This window comes from Astatotilapia calliptera, chromosome 1, assembly GCF_964374335.1.
Source record: "Astatotilapia calliptera chromosome 1, fAstCal68.1, whole genome shotgun sequence".
Lineage (NCBI taxonomy): Eukaryota > Metazoa > Chordata > Actinopteri > Cichliformes > Cichlidae > Astatotilapia > Astatotilapia calliptera.
Genome location: NC_137422.1, coordinates 24,784,214 through 24,805,147, shown reverse-complemented (window position 1 = coordinate 24,805,147; position 20,934 = coordinate 24,784,214). Strand labels below are relative to the sequence as shown.

General features: G+C 41.0%; 1 protein-coding gene across 1 annotated transcript in view; it reads left to right on the top strand.

Moving 5' to 3' along the window:
• Window positions 1-1,128: 1,128 nt before the first annotated feature.
• LOC113023658 (chromodomain Y-like protein 2) overlaps window positions 1,129-20,934 on the top strand; it is a 48,686-nt gene continuing 28,880 nt past the window's right edge. The window contains exon 1 of the mRNA XM_026169898.2: window positions 1,129-1,469. Coding sequence (XP_026025683.1) covers window positions 1,446-1,469 — 24 coding nt within the window. The 5' untranslated portion in view covers window positions 1,129-1,445. The remainder of the gene's footprint in view (window positions 1,470-20,934) is intronic.

Below are 20,934 nucleotides of genomic sequence, written 5' to 3'. Positions count from 1 at the left end.
CATTTTACTAGAAAGAATGAAATACATTTAAAGACAAACAAAAACATCTGAAATGGTCTGAGGGCCCCAACTTCAAAGATCTGGATCTGACGCAAAGTCAGACAGAATAACTGTTTAAACCATGCAGTGTTTGGATTATTCTTTCTTTTGAACTAATACAAATAATATTTTTATGCTAATTTTCATTTCTTTATTTTCATGTACTTGCATGAATTTCACTAGAAGAGTGTGGATTCCTATTTTTCAGTTGACAGGAGCAATTTGTTGTTCATTTGCTCTTTTTTATTTACAGCTTATTTTCAGATTTGTTTCAATCCATAAAATATTGTTGAAAACAGTTTCAAGTGATACAACTCTAGATTAATTTTCATATAATGACTGAAAACTTTTTCAGTATTTTAGGTTGTAGTTTTGGTGTCCTAGAGAAGGAAAATTACTCAAATTCTCCTGTTTGTAGTGGGTGTCTTTTTTAAGGTCTTTAGCAGCATTTTCACATTTGCTCTAAGGTAGAGCGGATATGAAAATGCTGCAAAAGCATTCATACTCTAAGGTTTTCATACTCTAAGGTAATTCATCCAAGGTTCTGCGAAAGATGTTGTGATCAAGACCTGGTCTGTGCCAAACAACCAGTTATTCTTCAGATTTTAGATAGGGGTTCCTACCCGGTTGTCATGGGACGAAAGATGGCCACACCCTGGACAGGTTGCTAGTCTGTGGAGGGCAAACACAGAGAGACAAACAGCCATTCACGGCTCTATGGCCAGTTTAGAAGTGCCAGACTCAGAAGGAAGCTGGGTGACCCAGAGAGAACCCATCAGAACCCCTGGAAACAGGGCAAAACAAACCTTTTGTTTTTAATCGTTTTTAATTTATTAATAAATAAATAAATATTTTAAAGATATTTGATGCTGATGCAAAGTTCAGTAAGAAGGTCTACCAACATCAGTAGCTAGTGATGAATCATTACAAATAGTTCCGCTTAACTTGTTCTAGATATTTCCCGGTGAATACAAATAAGGTAGGTCAGATCTTTCTATGACGCCACAGTGGACAGGTAAAGGGGATCATAGAAAGGGATCTGACCCAGCTGGTGTGTGTAAACACAACGCGTATAACGTCTCCCGCTGAGTGGATTGCAACAGAGCTCAGATGAGCTGGGCGCATGCAGACCATCAGGCTACATTCTTAGTCCGGGACTAATTTTTAGTCCTGTACTTCGGTATATGTAAACAGCACCGCCCCGATGGTTGCTTGTTTTAAGCGTGGAACGATCCGCCGGGCTCGATTGACACTGTCTGATCTGCTGCTGCGGATTGCTCAGAATAACAAGGCTGCTCGCTAATTCCCGTCTATCGGGGCTTTCGCCGAAACACCGAGAGAGTAGGGTCCAAAAAAAGCCAACAAGGCAGGCAAGAACGCCGCGCCGCCGCTGTCTGCACCCAAGAATGGCTTCAGGAGACCTTTACGAGGTAGGATAAAAACATGTCTACGGAAAATCCTCTGTAATATTGACGAATAATGGAATTAGGAAGTAAAGGGAAGGGCGTCGCGTATGCAAAAAGCGGTGTCCTAAGCCCTTTAACAGGCGAAACTAACCCGTTTTCAAGCTTGGCAAAGACGAGATTGCCTAATTTAAGCTTATACTTTATGTCGCTTTTGATATACTTTGTCATAATTCTTCACGACTGTAGTAAATGGATAAGATGTAATTTACGGGCTGAACTCCTCAGTCTGTCGCCGAGTTGAAAGTCGTGGTAAAGTGACAGCAGCGCTGAGCGAACGGGCATGGTGAATAGCTACAGACGGAGTGATGGTTCTGAAGGTGCACATACGTGCCAAAAGATATTTTGTCATCACAGCCTCGACAGCGGCGTTAGTGTCACAGGCTGTTTGGCAGACAGAATCAGACACCGGTTTATTTTTGTCAAACGGCGTACGCAACTCGGTGCGAGCTTCTTTCATGGTTGATGCGTGATTTTTGTGAAATTTTGACTCTCGTAGTTATGGGCTTAAAAGTTGCCCGAATGGGTGACAGGAAGGTCACGCTGCCCCCGTGCGCAACATCACTCTGGGAGTGTGTGGGGGCCCGGCGAGGGGGGCGTTCAGAAATTGCACAAAGGCTGGCTCCCTCATCAGTTTTGTCAAATCTGACACATGCTGTCATTAGCTTTTGTCACTCTGGTGTGGTGTCTCGTGTTTGAGCTTATGGTAGAGACACAGATGGGTCTCCCAAGGACAAACAAGTGTACTTATTTAAAGTAATGTACAAAGTTTAAACATGTCACAAAGTCCATCTGAGGAAAAGCTTGGGCATCCACTGAGTGTTTTTAAGTAGATAACATTATCAGCTCACAACACTGCCAAATAATGCATGATGAGTGAAGCTGGATGTCAGCTAAAATACAATAGACTGAATAAGTGAGTGGCATTTATTGCATTTTCCCAAATAGTTAGAACCACTGACTTTAATATTCCGTAAATGAGTGCTCTTTGTCTCAGAAACACATTAAAACTAAAGTAAGATAACACAAGGTTGCCAAAAAGAGAACACATTGGGTTACGTTTTACACTTGATCGTTACACCACCACCCCTCCACTCTCTTACTACTGCCACTATTATTTAGTTTGTTTAAAAAAAAAAATTTACTTAATTGCTCCATTTTAGCATAAAGTTTGGCCTCCTCTACCGAAAAATCCAAGGTCCACTACTGACCATGTGTCCCAAATTGTAAAAATTTAGATCAGATCTCTAATCCCTAAACCTAACCAGGGAAAATGGCAGGCTAGCTTGGGTAAAAGAACGAAAGTTGAGGCTCACAAAGATGTGTGCTGCTAAAGTTTCTGGGCTGCTTTCCTCATAAGCTATCCCTCAAGATTTTCTCCATTAAAAGCAATGCATTGTCCAGGATTGTAACATCTAGTGCTTTACTGAATCATTACATTGGTGTCATGCATTCATGAACTACCACTGAGCTATGAAAGCTACTTTCAAGACATTATGCAGTAATTACTGTTGATGTGTGGGGAAAATCCGTCAGCATGCTGTTCACTTGTAACTGTGTGAGTGTACCCTTACACAGGTGAAGTTATTCTGAGCAATTCTGTACTTTTGTTTTGAAGTTTGACTCTTGACACCTCTTCTTGTTCTAAGCGGGCTGTTGCCTTTATGTGAAACCTGCCTCATGTGGCAGCCTGTACTATAAACCTCAAGACTGATCAGTTTTGTATAGAGCTGAAATGACTGCTCATTGCTGAGCAGGTTTTGCTAACAATAATCTGTCTTTGAGTCATTTCTCTGCTAAAATGACTACAGCTGCATCTGATGCCACAGTTGCCAACTGCCACAGTTAAACTGTATTTAACTGGAGAAGCTGACCAGTGTTTACCTGTGCTGCATACCTTTTAGTTTAAAAATGACCATGGAAAAGGGTTGTTTGACATTGCTGCAAAAGTTAATTAACTCTTGCAAATTTAATTCAGTAATAAGTTTTGCGGCCTGTTACCTGATCCATGATAAATTAAACATGATAAATTGAATGTCAGTTCCTCTCGCACTCAGTTCCTTCTTCCATTGTACTTGGAGCTTGGTACCCAATCTCGGGTGGGAGTGATGATATCTACCCCCTGACCTGTCGTCCTGGCTCCACCTTGCCGTAGCATGTGTGTTGTATTTCGTCAACCTCTAGCTGTGAGAGCAGTCCCTTCTTCCGAATGTTGTTTCACCGTCAGTAGTGGGTATCGAAGATTCCATAGGTCCCTCATCCTATTTATGTAACCCGTCCGCTGGGGTTACTTGCGTAGTAGCATTCCAACAGCGCCCTATTTTCGTCTCTTGTCCTCTGATGGCTTCTCGTTCCAGTAGCCCACTTCTTATCAGGGAGCCCTGGTTCCTTAGTACCTGACGAGGACCTTGTTAATGCGGGCGACGTCCGAGCCAGTATGGCTTCATATTTATCTGTTTTGCTCATGTCTGCGATGGGCTTGGTTAGCATAGTGGGTCTAGCCTAGGACCCTTACTGGATACACACAACCCAGTTGGGAATCGAACTTGCGACTCCCGCTCTTACCACTACGCTATCCAGCTGCTTAATGGTAATAACAAGATCTGGGCTATCAACACCTAGGCCCTGCCTGTGATCAGGTACCCTGCTGGGATAATAAGCTGGCCAAAGGATGAGATGGAAGCCACAGACATCAAGACCAGGAAGCTCCTGACCATGCATCAAGGGTTTCACTCCAAGTCCAGCACCCTGAGGCTGTCTGCTAAGGGGAAGGAAGGAGGCCGGGGACTGGTGCGCGTCAGTACCACAGTCCAGGATGAGACCACAAACATCTATGACTACATGAGGAAGATGGCCCCAACTGACCACATGCTCAGTGAATACCTCAGGCAGCAGAAATCCAAGAAAGAGGAGGAACCATCATGGAAGGAAAAGCCCCTGCACGGTATGTACCACCGGCAGATAGAGGAAGTGGCTGACATCCAGAAGTCCTACCTGTGGCTGGACCAGGCTGGACTGAAAGACAGCACAGAGGCACTAATCACAGCAGCACAGGAACAAGCTCTGAGCACAAGATCCATAGAGGCTGTGTAATCCAGCACATAACAGCAGGATGCAAGATGCTAGCAGGCAGGGCATACATGGAACACCATAACGAAGTGGTGGGCATAGTATACAGAAACATCTGTGCAGAGTAGGGCTGTTCGATATAACGATGTATATCGGATGATGATATAAAAACGTCTATCGTTTCATTTTATGCTATCGTTTGTTTCGTGGTGTCGCAAAATAAACTGTTTACAGCAATATTTTTTCATCCTTTTGATGGTCACTGTAGTGGCTACATTAATTTCTCCTTTCTCTTATATTTAATATAACCACACTACTGACGGACAAGCACCTGTTTTATGCGTTGTGGTTAGCAACAACGACGGTAACACCATCGCGTGTCCGCTTGTTTATGTTTCACATAAACCTTTCACAATAAAGCTCAAGATCCTGTTGAGACTTTTCAAAATAAACTGAATCACGTGAAAGAGCAGATTATTTACGGAGAGTAGTAGAAGTAGTAGTAGAGGTAAAAAAGAGCTGCCAGGTGCGAAAAAATAAACCTTAGACTCAAACGTTAGAACAGGCTTTTCCCCGCAGCACGCCGTGTAATAAATACTCACAAAGAAAACGGCGGCCTTTACAACTTATGTCTAAAAATGTATAGTTTCATGCATCAGTTAAAACACTCGACTCCAGGTACACTACGCGCAGCTGGAAACACTTCCCGCAAGTCGAGCTGCCCGAGATTCACATAATTTACAGAAAATGTTACATTTTTGTGATTTATATTGTTATCGGGACGATAGAATTCTTATATCGGGATATGAGATTTTGGTCATATCGCACAGCCCTAGTGCAGCCTGGAAGCTAGTGGAAATGGTGGATGGAAAAAAACAAAGGGGACACCCCTCCCCATATAATACAAATGATTATTATTAACTGAAATGACAAAAGTGGCACACTTATGGAAGAGTTTAGGGTAGAGTCACTCGTGCATCTAAGGGTTAAGAAAACCTCTTCAAAACATCTAGCCCATTTAAGAACACTGTCAAGTAGGTAGGTGTATGATTGTCATAGTCTACAATCAAGAGGATCTTTCATGAATTTAAAGAGGGTTTACAACAAGATGCAAAGCATTGATTACATTCAAGAACAAGAAGGCCAGATAAGGCTTGGCCAGAAAACATCTTAAAGAGCCTGCACAGTTCTGTAAAAGCAATCTTTCAACAGATGAAACCAAGATTGATTAGTACCGGAATGATGGGAAGAGTAAAATATAAACAAGGAAAGTGAAAAAGTTCATCGTGTGAAGAATGCCACATCATCTGTCAAATGTTGTGGAGGCAATAATATGGCATGGAAATCTATTGCTGGCAGTTTCTAATGATGACGTGACTGCTTATAAAAGCAGCAGGATGACTTCAAAAGTGTTCAGGACTGTACTCTCTGCTTAGATTCTGTCAAATGCTGCAAAACCGATTTGACAGTGCTTCACAGTGCAAATAGATTATGACCCAAAACATATGGAAAAGCAACTCAAGAATTTCTCAAGGCAAAGAAATAGGATATCCTTCGATGACAAAGTTAGAAACCTGATCTAAACTCATTAGAGCATGCCTTTCAGTTATTGATGACATAACTGAAGGCAGAAACCCACAAACAAATAGCAGGTGCAGGACGCTGCAGTAAAGGCCTAACAGAGCATCTCAAGGGAGGAAATGGAGCATTTGGTGATGGCCGTGGGTTCTGAAACTTCAAGCAAGTATTAAAAACAACTCAAACTTCACTTTATATATCAGTGACGTTAGTCACTTTATAAATCACTTTGATCCTTTGTAAATGGGAAAGTACTTATAAAAATGGCTGCACTTCCTAAACACTTAATGCAACATTTCTCTCAAAGGCTTTAAATAAAACCTTTAAACAATCAAATCATTGATTTAAAATCTGCTGTGGGGGTGTAGAGAGGCAAAAATACAAAAATGTGTAATTGTCCAAAAACTTATGGGCTGTGCATTGCATTTTATTTAGCATGCTCATTAGTATTTAATTTCATGATGAAAACAAAAGCAAGGTGATCACAGGCAGCATTGTTTTTCACATTTATAAAGAAAGGCACCAAGTCTTGATGCTTTTATTTGAAGAGGAACACCTTAAGGTTTCTCATAGGTTTCTGTTGGAATGTTTGGAAACCCGTGTTTTTATCTTTTGCTGTGCAAAGTTCTCTAGCTAGAAAATAAAATTTTAAAAACATGTTGAGGAGTCAATGAGATGGAATCTGTGCCAAAAGGCATTGGAGTAAATATGTAGTCATGTCCAAGAGTAAGTGAGAGAGGCTGAGACCAGTGCTGTATATGAAAATTCAGTACTTCAGTGGTATCATTTGACGTTGGGGAAAAAAGTTAAATATTTGACCTGTAATTATGTTGCTGGATTCAATATTTGGTCTGTAATGCTTTCTCTGGAGGGTATTTCTTAAATTTCACTTATCTATTGAATCCCTTCTTTAGTTCTCAGTAAACCAGATCATCGTTTTCCTTCTTAGTTGAAAATAGTTATTGGTGAGTTGTGTTGAGTGCGCGCGCACACACACACACACACACACACACACACACACACACACACACACACACACACACACACACACACACACACACACACACACGCCACTTTGTTTGGTACACTTGCTTAACTGCTTGTTAATGCAAATATCTAAACTATCTAGTCTGCCAATAGCATGGCAGCAACATGCATTTAGGAAGGTAGATATGATAAATTCTGCTCTGGTTCAAACCAAACATCAAAATGAGGATGAAAGGTCATTTAAGTGTTTTTGAATGTGGCTTGGTTGTTGGTGCCAGATGGGTTGTCTGAGTATTTCAAAAACTGCTGAGCTGCTCGGATTTTTCCATACAAGCATCTTCAGTGTTTACAGAGAATGGTGCAAAAGAGAGAAAGCATCCAGTGAGTGGCAGTTCTCTGGGTGAAAATGCCTCGTTGATGTCGGAGGTCAGAATACAGTAGCCAGTCTGCTTCGAGTTGAGGGGAATTAAAAAGTAACACAACCCAAGGCATGCAGACGAGTGTCTTGGAATGTACAAAACACAACCTTGAACACACAAAGCCCTCAAATCATCAAAGACTTAAAGTTGTTGAAGTTGTCAGGGCACCCAGACAGAAATATGAATTAGCTGAGAATGGCAAATGACCAATAACTTATACACAGATAACTTTATTTTTTATTTTTTATTTTTTGCCTGTCCTGTATGACACTGTAGCAATCAGAATTATTGTCTGAAGGCCAAGAAAATGCCCAACAATTTACTTTCCCAAGTGGACCTTTTGCCAAACTGCTCCACTTGATTTTCATAGTTTATTCGATCTTTATTATTTATTTTTATTTTAAGTTATTACAGTTAGAAAGGCCAGGACTCGGGGATGGGAAAGAGAAATAAAAAGAACAGAGAAGTTGGGAAGAGAGTTAAGAGAAGGAGAGGGAAAGCCAAATGGAGGAGGAGAGGGATAGAGAGAAAAGACACTAAAAGTTTGCTTCACTACCTGCTGAGAAAAAAAACAAGCAAAAAGAAAACAGCACAGAAGGGAAACTATAGCAACAACCAACATAAGCATAGGTATCTGTAAATAATAAATACTTAATCTTACTGAGCAGCACACAAGACCGACAATGCATGATATGTTTAGAGGCAGCAGCCAACCAAGCTAACCTGGAAAGAGCTGACGAGAGCTCTAGACGGGGGGGGGGGTCACCCAGCAGCCATGGTGCAGAAGCTACAGGGGGCTGCGGCAACGTGCCTGCAGGCTCGGCCATCAGACAGCTGTGCCAGAGTGGACCGAGCCCCGGGCCCAGAGGCTGAGCCAGGCCACGCCAAGCAGCCACTGGGAGTGAGCCTGTAGATACCTGAGCGCCCAGCCCCGGACACCAAGAACCACTAGTGCACTAACGGCTGAGGGCATCAGCCACTGGCAGGGAGTGTAGTGGGGGGGGAATAGGCCTCCACACCTGGGGGGTGCCCAGATGTTCCCAGAGAGGTGAAGTCTAAGACCTGTCCTGACACATAGTCATAGACATAGAGAAACTGGCACACACAGACACAAGCATGCATTTCCACCCTCATGCACACATATACGAATATTCAGCACTCGTCCAACGTGGAGACAAGCAGAAATGAACACTGTATGCACACCCTCACTCCCCAAACATACTCTATAACCCAGGTCCAGGTACCATCACCCCCAGAGGGGCAATTCGCCCCCAGACCCAGGAGATGTTGCCCTTTTCCCTGGGGTGGAGACAAGCAGACCGCCCCGGTCCTGCAACAGCAGTGAGGCCCAGCATCCCAGACCCCGATGGCGAACAGAGAACGGGGGTGTGAAGATCGCATAACTCTCTCCGCCCGCTCATATGTGGTGTTGCTGCGTGCTGTTCTAAAGTGCATTTAAAGCACAGGAAGGGCATGGTGCTTCCTGCCCGAAAGCAGCAGGTGTCAGCACGGCCCCTCCCGAGAACCCTCAATGTCTACATGTATTTAAAATTGAGAGGTGGGCACCGACACCAGAGGTGAGGTTGAATACACAGACTGTATTCAACCTGGACGCCGTATAGTGTGCCCACCCCCACGGCCCTGTATGTATCTGCTATGAGAATATTAGTAATGTGGATGTCTAGGTTGTAAAATAAAATTGAGGCACAGGTGGCCAGAAGGGGACAGAGGAGGAATGTCTCCCCTGCACCTCAGTGATGCACCTGTACACCAAGGCCCTGCATCTGTGGGGGTGTGATGGAGTGGGAAGAGGGAGGCAGTTGGGGGGGGCTCAGCTCAGATAACTTATTTTTGATTGACTAAACAGCACGCTGATGACGGGTGTGGTTGGCAGCATCATAATTTTGAATTATTGGATAGTCTGTCTGTCACATTTTCACAAGAATAGATAATGGTGGTTAAAGGTCAAAGTTACTGTGGTCTAGCATCCATTACATTAAAGCGTTTTTTAATGCTTTCCACATCTGCAATTCTTTTAGGGTCCGCTTGGGTCTCAGTGATGTAAATTTCGTCATCAGATATGAAGGACCACATAAGAAGGGGTGCACATAAGTGGTCCGCAGGTGCGCATACACTGTCAAAATAAAAAACGCGCACCAGGTAAGAAATTGCAACACGCGTTTGCGTACATAAGATTTTCTGGAGGAGGACAGACATTTGTTTAGAACTCTTAAAGATGTCAAAGAAGCAAGCTCCTTTAAGCAATTACTTTGGTGTTCCTCCAGCTCCAAAGAAATGTCAGAAGGAGCCCGAACCGCAAAAGAGGCGCCTATTCTCGGAAAAGTGGTTGCAGGAGGTGAGCTGGCTTCAAACAAATGATGAACGCACAGAGATTTGCTGCAGAATATGCCGTGAAAATCCCACTCTAGCGGACAAAAACAGTACCTTTTATATGTACGCAAACGCGCGTTGCAACTTCTTATCTGGTGCGCGTCTTTTATTTTGACAGCGCATGCGCACCTGCGGATCACTTACGTGCACCCCTGCACATAAGCATGTGCCTGCCATTTTTTTGCAACCATGCTGATTCGTCCGTGGAGATTTTGCATTAAAATGCATTAACTACACATGTGCCCAGGCTGTGGATTTCGAAGAATTAGAACCGGAATGCCTACACGGCTGTTGGGTCTTCAGTTGTCCATAACATAGTATAATCCAGGCTTAAGTGAATACAATACTGTGCAAAACTCTTGAGCCATGCTTCATGTCTTTATAGCTTGATGAGAAATGACTGCCACAATTTATTTAAAGTGGTGCAAAAATACATGAATATACAATACATAAAGCAAAAAGCTTTATACATAGCCTGAACTCTCTTAGACAGCTTTTTTTTGTAATTTCATTATGTAGTCTTTGGTAATAATTCTCCAGGCTTCTTGAGGGACGTTCAGCAGATGTTTACTCCCTTTTGTTCTCTGTCGAGCTGATCCCATAATATTTTGTTGTTGAGCTCCAGGCTCTGACTGGTAATGTTCCATTGTGTTTTTGTTTTAGCCAGGTTTGCTTTTTACATTACACCATTAAAACAGAAGTTTTTATGTCTGAATTGGAACCCAGCATAGAAATAGAAGTCAAAGAATGTGACACAAGCTTGTGTGCGTGTGTAAGCTTTTACTATCATGGGTTTGACATCATTGTTATGCAATACACAATGCAGAAAAACCATGCCATTGATTAAAAGATAAGCCTACGATTCCAATGGACTGGAGAATTTGAAACTTGCTCTCGCCTACAAATGTTCTCAATTCCCAGTACTAGTCAAAGATCAGTGTGACTTTCCAAAAGACATTTATGTCCATAGCTCACAAATCTTTAAAAGTAGGAAATAATAGTTTTTTTGTTTTGTTTTTTAAATAAAGGATGTATTCACAGGATTAAAGCAAAAGCATATTTTATCATTAGCATTAATTCATCCAACGGCCAGAAACAACAGAAAGGTGCTTAGATTTTTGTAAGAAGCGCAGACTTTAAAGCTAACATAAGAGGAGTCATGGGTAACTTAAAAAAAACTCATAAGAAGTTGTATAATCTTACATCTGTTGATAATTTTGATGAATCAATAATTTAAGATGCTAATCTCTCCACATACGCACTGTATCAAGAGGATTAGCATGCTACCCAAAGACCAGTGCAGCAGAATATAGTCTTACAGAGTCTGTGAAGGAAAAAATTGTAGACTTGTAGAGCTGGATTTCCCAAGAAAATGAAATTGTGCTAATACGTACTGTGGATTTTGTTACATTTGTGTCTGCAACCTGTCTGCATTCAGTGTTTGAATAACTCAGATTATTATGCAGTCAAGTGCTGGACTGAGATCGTGCCTCTGCAAGTGAAGGAAAATGTTCAGCAGTGGAAACTCTAGTTCAGCTTGGTGTTTCTGTGATACAAATGCTGTTGCAGACCCAGCATGTCTGATATGTGAGGTGTGATGGTCCTCTGCCTCAGCTAGGCCTGCTGCATGTTTCCTGCTGTTTGCTCCTCTGTGTTGCCCTGTTGCAGGTTCCTGCTAGCTGGAGTTCATTTCCTCTGGAGCACTGAAGAACCAGCTGTCTCAGTCTTGCTGCCTCTCTTTACAGCCATGCCATTTGTTTGGTTCTCCTCAGCCTAATTATTTTAAGCTTTCCACTACACAACACCATATAACCTAATATTCAAATTTATCCAACTGCAAATACACTAACAACACCACAGGTCTCATAAAGTTAATTATGGTTTCTCTTTCAGTGAATACACTGGTCAATTTTGGCTAAAGCTGTATTTCTCCTGTTACTTGTTCTGGCTCATGAGTTGTGTCGAATCCTGGATGCAACCCATTGCAGTTGTTTTGGTTTGTGACATGTAGAATAGTAAAGTCCGTTATCTGCTTTGTGTGCTCGAGAATATAGTGTATTAGCATATTTTGTTAAGGCACCATTGGAGGTAAAATATTTAGAAGTTTATGTCAATTCTGGTGTGCCAGCTGTGGTATAACTGCTTTATTAGCTAAAATCTATCAGTGTGCATTGCCAGTACCTGCAGGCATTGATAATAGAAAACCAGTTCTAATATTTCCTAAGTGGCAACAATTTTTGATTGCCATCCCTAGGTGGTGGTGGATGGATTATCTACAACTACTTACAGGTGGTTTGGGCAAATGTGTGTGTGTTACCTACTTGGTTATATCCTTGCATCCTCTTCCCACTTATTTTGCTTCCTTGTGGTATCAGGTTGCTGAGGATGTAGTGAAAGGGGTTGAAACAATGCTGGGTGTCGACCATTGTGATGGCCAAACCCGTGGCCACACTCTAAAGTCGGTAACTTTTGTATTTTCATTCTTCATTTGAACATAGTAATACATTTTAGTTGCCAATAACTTTATTGATTGGTTTGGATACATTTGTTCTATTTGTAAGCGCGCGCACATTTAGTTTACTTATGTATTCATACTACTTCGTTTCTTTGCTTTCTGACTAACCTTTGTCTTTTATTTCTTACCTGCTATCATCCCTGGGAGTTGCTGGACAAAAGATGGTAGCCAGGGTTTGAAACCATTAAATATGAAGGAAGATAATTGGACCACACCACCACTTTCTGCTGAAGGGGGGAATGTGTGTTTTCTTTACTTTAAAAACAAAGTATTTGTATTTAATTAAATATTTGAGTTTAGGGTTTAATGGGGTTTTTTGATTTTCTTCTTTAGTGTTTAGTTTATTAACAAACTAGATTGTACTGCATCGGTTGTGATTTATGATTGTGTTTTGTTTGTTACCCCTCATGTGTCACAATGGTCTGATCAGCCATTATATATACCCTTGTATGTCATTTCATGTGGAGGTCAATTATGTTTGTTTGTAGCAGTCATTTGGTTTGTTAAGTTTGCAGTCGTTGCCTGAGTTCAGTTTTGTTTCTTTGACCGCTTTTATGAGCTCAACATTTATTAGTCTTGTAAATATAATTTTTGGGGGTTAAATAAATGGAAACTATATTTTTCTAATAATTCCTGGGCTCCTCCTGTTTTTCAACTCGGTCCATCACAACCATCAACTTTTGTTTTTACAAACGGTTCATTGATTATTCGGCTAGTTTTTGGTTTTGTTTTGTTACACCTGTTGAAAAGTCAGAAGTAATGTTAGACTGGCATTGAAAACATTCCGTCTCCTATTGTATTTCATTTGAGATCAGTCTGTTATTATGACTCCATTCTTATGGAGAGGCGTGTGATGGCTTACTGCCTTGGCTGGGCCTGGTGTTTGTCCCTCAGTATTTCCTTGCAGGTTCCTCCTAGGTGGAGTTCATCAGTTCAATTGGGAGTACCTGACCAGTCTTACTGGAGCATTTAAGACCTGCCTTTCTTGCTCTCCATCCACCCAGTATCATGCTATTTGTTTGGGTTAAGCCTGGTAATCTTAGATTTTACATTACAGTATTTTTCCAACTGTTGACACACCTCATAAAGTTAATGATGTTTTATGCCTCTTTTAGTCAATACATTTCTAAATATTGGTTAAAGTTGTGTTGTGTGACACCTTGTGAGCCAGAGTATGACAGTGGTTAGAAATCCACTCTAACTACTGTCACTATCTGTCGTCTCTTTATGGTTACAGCTGTAACCATAAAGAATTTTCACATTGTATACCTGTGTTGACATCCTTCACAGACCTTTGTATATGCTTGTTCCCACTTGTTAAGTCTGAGATGATGCTGAAAATGAAATTGGCAGTTGAGGGAGGACGTGCCCACCTCCACTCTCCCAGCTCATATTTAAATACTAATTGTTACGAAACCTCTCTGGTGTATGCTACTTAGCCCTTCTGTCTACCTCCTCCACTTTTATATTTTTCTCTGCATGTGATTCAGTTACATTTTTAAGTGCACCATTATGTTGGACTGTAAGCGTTTAACTCGCATGCATGTTCTAGCAACCACCTTAAAGCTCACCTGTCAAAAGGCTGTTTACACCTCTAAATGATGGTTTCAGAGTATGGTTAAGGTCACAGCTGGACTTTCTAATTATCTGTTTCTTGGTAAACATACAATAACAGATTTCAGGTCCACTGTAATTTCCGTTTAAGTGAATATTCAAAAATATCACTGCACGAAAATCTGAAAATCTTTTTTTAAAGGGCTTGGTTTTCACCGGTTTTATGTGTGGGTGAAAGGGCAAAATGCATTAAAAAAAAGCTACATCTACAAAAGTACCCATGTAATCCTTGATGTAGCTTAAATATTTTTATTAAATATTTTTGCACCTAAAGCTGAATTTAATATAGAGTCCAGAAGTTGGACAAAAACTAGAAATGCAGTCGAGACAAATCATGTTATTTTATTTATTTTAGGTTAAAAAGCCAATGTAGAGATGATCTGAAATGGTTGACTTAACATTACTTGCTGGTCAGTATTGGCAATAAAAGCCAATCAGTGTCATTAATTTTTTAACGATGTGCTGATAATGAGCAGCAAGAGAATCTGATTGAGAAAGCAAGGAATGCTGCATGTTCATACAGCAGGGATGTCAGTCACAAGGTGGTCTCACCCTAGTGGAGACTATATACCCACTAGGGATGGCTATAAGTCAAGAGGGGGTAAAGTAGGTCATCTTCTAATCGGAAGGTTGATGGTTTGATCCCTGGTTGTTCCACTTTCCAGTCTGAATGTCTTAGAATTCTTCGGCCAGATCTTGAACCCTGAGTTGTTCTCTGATGTGTTCATCAAATTATGAATGTGTGTGAATTTAAGATAGAAAGCACTTAGGTATAGAAACAAATGCTTGTGTGAATGAGTGAGTGAGGCATGTTTTATGTAAGAGTTTTGAGTGAACTGTGATAGTGTTGGGATGGCGCCCTTTTGCCTTCAGGACTGCCTTATTTCTGTGTGGCATAGATTCAACAAGTTGCTGAAAATACCTCGCATCTCCTGTTCTCACCACATCCCAAAGGTGTTCTGCTGGATTGAGATCTGGTGACTAAGGAGGCCGTTTCAGTCTAGTGAATTCATTGTCATGTTTAAGAAACCAGTTTAGATTATTTCAGCTTTGTAACATGGGACATTATCCTGCTGGGACCAGTCATCCAAAGATAAATGCACTGTGATCATAAAGAGATGAGCATCGTTAGCAACAATGCTCAGGTAGGCTGAGATTTACATGATGCTCATTTGGCACTAAGGGCACTAAAGTGTTAAGAAAATATAAATATCCCCAGTACCATGCATGTCATCTAGTAATAAGGAATTTAGTGCTTTGATCCTTGAATGCTACAGTATGCAGAATACAGTAAGCACTTGGGTGAAGAAAAAAGTGCTTGTACAAATGTGTTTGAATGGGTGAATGAAGCAAGTTTTATGAAATTTGAGCTTTGGTTGCTCAAGTAGAGTTTAATAGCACAATATAAAAACCAGTCCAATTACATTTACCATTAAATTTTGGTCAGCCAGGGGGAATTATTGACTCAGTTTCCTGTTCTTGGCTGACAGGAGTGGCATTCAGTGTGGTCCAGTGTGGTATTCTGCTGCTTTAGCACACCTCAAGGTTTAATGTGTGATGTTTTCAGCATACCTTGGTTGTAACAAGTTGTTTTTGGGTTACCCTTCTGTTGGCTCAAAGTAGTCTGGCCATTCTCCTCTGACTTCTGGCATCAACAAGGTATTTCACCCAGTGAGCTGCCTATCACTCGATATTTTCTCTTTTTTTGTGTATGGGAAAATGCCAGTAAATCAGCAGTTTCTAAAAAATTCAAACCACTTATCTGATGCCAACAACCAATGCAATAAGTCACTTAAATCACCTTTCATCCTCATTCTGATTCTGGGTTTGAACTTAAGCAGGTCTTCTTGATCATGTCTGCATGCCTAAATGCATTGAATTGCTGCCATTGCAGATATTTCCATTAACAACCATTTAAACAGGTGCAGCTAACAAACTGATTGGTAAGTATAATTTACATAATGAACCGAATGTTGTATTCAGTAAAACATGATCTAGTGATTGAGACCATAAACTCATCAGGAAAGTGTTTACTGAGGCCAAAGTTCATTTTCCTATCGACCTCTATACAACTAGACTCCCATTTTGCGGCCAGAGGAGTTGCCCACTGCTGGTTAATAACTGTTACATTTTTTACATTGCCACATACAGGATATTGCGGGGTTTTTTTGTTTTTGTTTTTGATAAATGCTATTTTTGGGGGAGTCTCACCAAAGAAATATGCAAAGTTACTAAATCTAGTGACGGTATTGTAAAGCTGGGAACATGAAGAAGCAATGCAAACCAGCCACCTTTTCTCTATGATTTTATGGGCTTAGAACTTTATCACATTGCTAAAACTTGTGATGAAGCTTTAGCAAATCCTAACCAGTTACTACTCCTAACCAGTAGTGACTGGTTAGGAAGGTTTAAAAAAACTGTCATTAGAAATTTTCAGTTAAAGCCATTTCCAGAGTTTGATCTTTCTTTTAATTAAATTTGTAACATCCAGTGACCACAGGGTTCACAAAGCAAAGGAGAGAATGTGATACTGATGCTAAATGATGCTTTAAAATTAGACAAAGGCTATAAAAATATGTCTCTAGCTTGCAGTTTTCTATTATTCAATTCAATTTAATTCAATTTTATTTATATAGCGGAAAATCACAGCAACAGTCGCCGCAAGGCGCTTTATATTGTAAGGTAGACCCTCCAATAATACATACAGAGAAAAACCCAACAATCAAATGACCCCCTATGAGCAAGCACTTTGGCGACAGTATGAAGGAAAAACTCCTGTTTACAAGGAAGAAACCTCCAACAGAACCAGGGTCGGGGAGGGGCGGCCATCTGCTGCGACCGGTTGGGGTGAGAGAAGGAAAGACAGAAGACAGAGATTAATAACAAGTACAATTTAATGCAGAGAGGTCTATTAACACAGAGTGAGTGAAAAAGGTGACTGAAAAGGAAAAACTCAATGCATCATGGGAATCCCCCAGCAGCCTATGCCTATTGCAGCATAACTAAGGGAGGATTCAGGGTCACCTGATCCAACCCTAACTATATGCTTTAGCAAAAAGTAAAGTTTTAAGCCTAATCTTAAAAGTAGAGATAGTGTCTGTCTCCCGAATCAAAACTGGAAACTTTTCAGTTTCCATAGAAGAGGGGCCTGAAAACTGAAGGCTCTCCCTCTCATTCTACTTTTAAATACTCTAGGAACAACAAGTAAGACAGCAGTGCAAGAGCGAAGTGCTCTAATAGGGTGATATGGTACTACAAGGTCATTAAGATAAGATGGGGCCTGATTATTTAAGACCTTGTATGTGAGGAGCAGGATTTTGAATTCAATTCTGGATTTAACAGGAAGCCAATGAAGGGAAGCCAAAACAGGAGAAATATGCTCTCTCTTTCTAGTCCCTGTCAGGACTCTTGCTGCAGCATTTTGGATTAGCTGAAGGCTTTTCATGGAGTTTTTAGGACTTCCTGATAATAATGAATTACAGTAGTCCAGCCTGGAAGTAATAAATGCATGAACTAGTTTTTCAGCGTCACTCTGAGACAGGATATTTCTAATTTTAGAGATGTTGCGCAAATGGAAGAACGCAGTCTTACATATTTGTTTAATATGTGCATTTAAGGACATGTCCTGGTCAAAAATGACTCCAAGGTTCCTCACAGTGTTACTGGAGGCCAAGGTAATGCCATCCAGAGTAAGAATCTGGTTAGATACCATATTTCTAAGCTTTTCAGGGCCGAGTACAATAACCTCAGTTTTATCTGAATTAAGAAGCAGAAAGTTAGCGGCCATCCAGGTCTTTATGTCTTTAAGACATTCCTGCAGTTTAACTAATTGGTGTGTGTTATCTGGCTTCATAGATAGATTGAGCTGGGTGTCATCAGCATAGCAGTGACAGTATATGCTATGTCTTCTGATGATACTGCCTAAGGTAAGCATGTATAATGTAAATAGAATTGGTCCTAGCACTGAACCCTGTGGAACACCATAACTAACCTCAGAGTGTGAAGAAGACTCTCCATTTACATGAACGAATTGGAGTCTATTAGATAGATATGTACTTTCCCCCCCTGCCCGCCCCACCCGAGTGCAGCACAGTCTCCCAACCGTGGTGCTTTGCTCTGTGTCATCCAGTGGGCATTTTCTTTGCAAGTAGTGTCACTTTGTCGGCATCTCTCCGATTTGTAGATCCACCACCGCTCTGTGATTAACCCCCGCCCTGCCCCTCCGTCTCCTCGAGTGAGGCTGGCCCAGGATGGGGGGGCAGCACGGTGTCACGGTGGTTAGCACTGTTGCCGCACAGCAAGAAGGTCCTGAGTTCAATTCCACCATCAGGCCGGGGTCTTTCTGTGTGGAGTTTGCATGTTCTCCCCGTGTTTGCGTGGGTTCCCTCCGGGTACTCCGGCTTCCTCCCACTGTCCAAAGACATGCAACTTGTGGGGATAGGTTAATTGGATAATCCAAATTGCCACTAGGTGTGAATGTGCGAATGAAAGTGAGTGCGAATGGTTGTCTGTCTCTGTGTGTTGGCCCTGCGACAGACTGGCAACCTGTCCAGGGTGTACCCCGCCTCTCGCCCTATGACAGCTGGGATAGGCTCCAGCGCCCCCCGCGACCCTGAAAAGGATAAGCGGAAGCGAATGGATGGATGGATGGATAGATAGATAGATATGATACAAACTAGAGATGGACCGATCCGATATTACGTATCGGTCCGATACTGACCTAAATTACTGGATCGGATATCGGAGAAAAATAAAAAATGTAATCCGATCCATTAAATATCACAAAAGCAGCTCACAAAACTTGCAACACGCCGTAACTCACCTCAGAACGTTAGCACGTCGGAGCAGTATGCATCACGTGATAGAGCGGCTGTGGCATGCGGGACCTGTCGATGGTCTGGATAGCATTTGGAGCTTCGCTAGCAACCCGGCATTTCATCTCCGACAAAGTTATCCCCGAGAGAAGTAAAGCAAGTGTGTAAGTCCATCTCTGAATGTAAAGCATTCCTGCGTTAAGCTTAACAAACAATATATGGAGTGACTGCCTCTTCTTGCTGCTACTTCAATCATGAAACTGCTTAATGATCAGCTGATCGGCTTTTCTGTCGGGACTCCGTCTCTCTTCTTTGTTTTTGGCCCACTTTGCACCAGAAAGAGGAAACCAGCGGCTGAACAACAGCAGCACGTTTAAGCTTGATAAGCTGTTGTTACAATTTATTTAATATTACTTTCTACTCGAGGATCTTTTTCTACGCAGCTGACGGCTGGTAACTGTGCAGGGGCGGATCTAGCAAAGTTTAGCCAGGGGGGCCGATAGGGCATGAACAGGGAAAAGGGGGCACAAAGACATACTTTTCTTTCTTATTCTCATTTAAAATGTCTGGCTGTTATTAAATAATTATCTGAATCTTACACCCAAAGTTTTAATCTGATGTAAAATGTATAGAAGTCCATTACTGTATATAGTAACTGTTAAGTCTAATATACCCTAGTAAGCTATAGTACATTTTCCTTTGGGAAGGTACCATCTGTGCAGTCTGCAATTTTGTTGAAGAAAGATGTTGAATCTATTTAATATTTCTTGAAAAATAATTGATTTCTGTGCATTTTTTTTCACACTGCATCAAATTAAGGTTGATTACGTCGATTAAGCATCATGAGGTGGAGCGTGAGGGGTGGTTCCCTATTTTTTATTTATTTATTTTTGTTGTTGTTGGGAGTTGGAACCCTATTAGTTAGGTTGCTTAATATTTACGCTAAGTACTCTTTAAAATACCAGAATAGGGAGGATGGTGTAGGTTTAAGTTTATTAGATTGATCAGTATTTCGGAACTATGAAATATTTTTTTTTGCATACAGGTATAACAGAATAGCTTTAGTGTAGTTGTTGTTTTAAACTTGAGTATGAACTTATACAAAATGCAGCAAGATATTTAAAAAAAAAACAGTTTTGTTGATTAAAAAACACTATATCGGATTCATATCGGTATCGGCAGATATCCAAATTTATGATATCGGTATCGGTATCGGACATAAAAAAGTGGTATCGTGCCATCTCTAATACAAACCACTGCAGTGCAGTACCTGTAATACCTACAGCATGTTCTAATCGCTCTAATAGAATATTATGGTCGACAGTATCGAACGCTGCTCTGAGGTCTAGCAGGACAAGCACAGAGATGAGTCCACTGTCAGAGGCCATAAGAAGATCATTTGGAACCTTTACTAAAGCAGTTTCTGTGCTTTGATGAGCTCTGAAACCTAACTGAAACTCTTCAAATAAGCCATTCCTCTGCAGATGATCTGTTAGCTGTTTGACAACTTCAGTGATTTTTGAAATGAAAGGAAATTGAGTTTGCCAGAGATTAGCCTATAATTAGCTAAGACAGCTGGGTCTAGAGATGGCTTTTTGAGTAAAGGTTTAACTACAGCCAGCTTGAAGACCTGTGGTACATAGCCGATTATTAGAGATAAATTTAGAGCTGGGCGATATAAGATTTTTTTCATATCACGATATGTTTTTTTCATTTCAGGCGATAACGATATCTATCACGATATCAGCCAAATAACTATATTTGTAAGATTTAAATGTACCGTTGCTCACAAGTAAAATGTGAAATAATCAGCCGCTTGTTTTGATTTAAATATTTATTTCCCATAATAGGTTCAACAGGGTAGATGTACTTAAGGAACATGAGACTTTTTCAGATAAATAAAGGCAAATATTGCAAACTACACAAAAGGCAGCCGCTAAAGTGTTTAAGTTTCAAAATAGAACAAACGAAACAGACTAAATTGTCAATTCCACTTAGAAACAAAATATTAATTCTAAAAATAAATCTTAGTTTGTTTACAGAAG